The sequence below is a fragment of the Myotis brandtii genome, unplaced genomic scaffold (assembly GCF_000412655.1).
Source record: "Myotis brandtii unplaced genomic scaffold, ASM41265v1 scaffold421, whole genome shotgun sequence".
NCBI classification, from domain to species: Eukaryota; Metazoa; Chordata; class Mammalia; order Chiroptera; family Vespertilionidae; genus Myotis; species Myotis brandtii.
Genome location: NW_005366140.1, coordinates 1,623,352 through 1,624,195, shown reverse-complemented (window position 1 = coordinate 1,624,195; position 844 = coordinate 1,623,352). Strand labels below are relative to the sequence as shown.

General features: G+C 65.6%; 1 protein-coding gene across 1 annotated transcript in view; it reads right to left on the bottom strand.

Moving 5' to 3' along the window:
• COMP (cartilage oligomeric matrix protein) overlaps positions 1–844 on the bottom strand; it is a gene marked incomplete at its 5' end in the record, with an annotated part of 6,874 nt that overhangs the window by 4,057 nt on the left and 1,973 nt on the right. Inside the window, 4 exons of the mRNA XM_005873899.2 lie at positions 1–138; positions 332–439; positions 570–674; positions 761–844. The exon at positions 1–138 is cut by the window's left edge and continues 40 nt beyond it; the exon at positions 761–844 is cut by the window's right edge and continues 4 nt beyond it. Of these exons, the coding sequence (XP_005873961.2) occupies positions 1–138; positions 332–439; positions 570–674; positions 761–844 (435 nt within the window). The remainder of the gene's footprint in view (positions 139–331; positions 440–569; positions 675–760) is intronic.

Genomic DNA, 844 nt, shown 5'->3' with positions numbered 1-844 from the left:
GCATGCATCTCCTTTGCCGTCCTGGTCTGTGTCCTTCTGGTCTTCGTTCTTCTGAGTTCGGCAGTTGTCACACGCATCGCCCCACTTGTCATCATCCGAATTGCGTTGGTCTGGGTTCCGGACCAACGGGCAGTTGTCCTGGGAGACAGGACCAGTTAAGGGGAGGGAGGAGTCAGGCCAAGTGGGGCAAAGGTCACATCCAAGAACAATCAGCCCCTTTCCGACTCTGGGAACCCTTCACCGCACCGGGACCAAGAGTCCAGCCTCTGCGGCCACGCCCTCGCCAAAGCCACGCCCCACCCAGCTCGCCTGGGCCCCGCCTTGGCCCCACCTCCTCGTTTACGACTCCGTCCCCGTCGGCATCGGGGTCGCAGGCATCTCCGATGCCGTCGCGATCCACGTCCTCCTGCCCTGAGTTGGGCACAGTCATGCAGTTGTCCTAGGGGAGGGCAGGGCAGACGTGAGGGGCGTGCCATGTAGCCCTGCCCACACCACGACGGACCACGCCCTCCGCTCTTGCTCACACCCTCCCCTCCGCCCACCAGATCGCGCCCCTTGTCCGCGCCCACCTTGCGGCAGTGGCGCTCTGAGCAGCGCAGCTTCTCATCTGGGAAGCCGTCCAGGTCCGTGTCTCGGCCGCAGAGAAGCCCGTTGCCAGCCCAGCCGATGGCACACTACGGGTGAGGAGGTGAGTGGATGCTCCGGCGTCCCCGAGCCCCGCCGCCCCGTTCCACGCCCCTTCCTGCACGCCTGCACTCACCACGCACGATTTCGAGCCATCGCGCTCCAGGACACAGTCGGCCTTCTCGTGGCACGAGCTGGGAGTGCCGTCGGGGCACAAGCG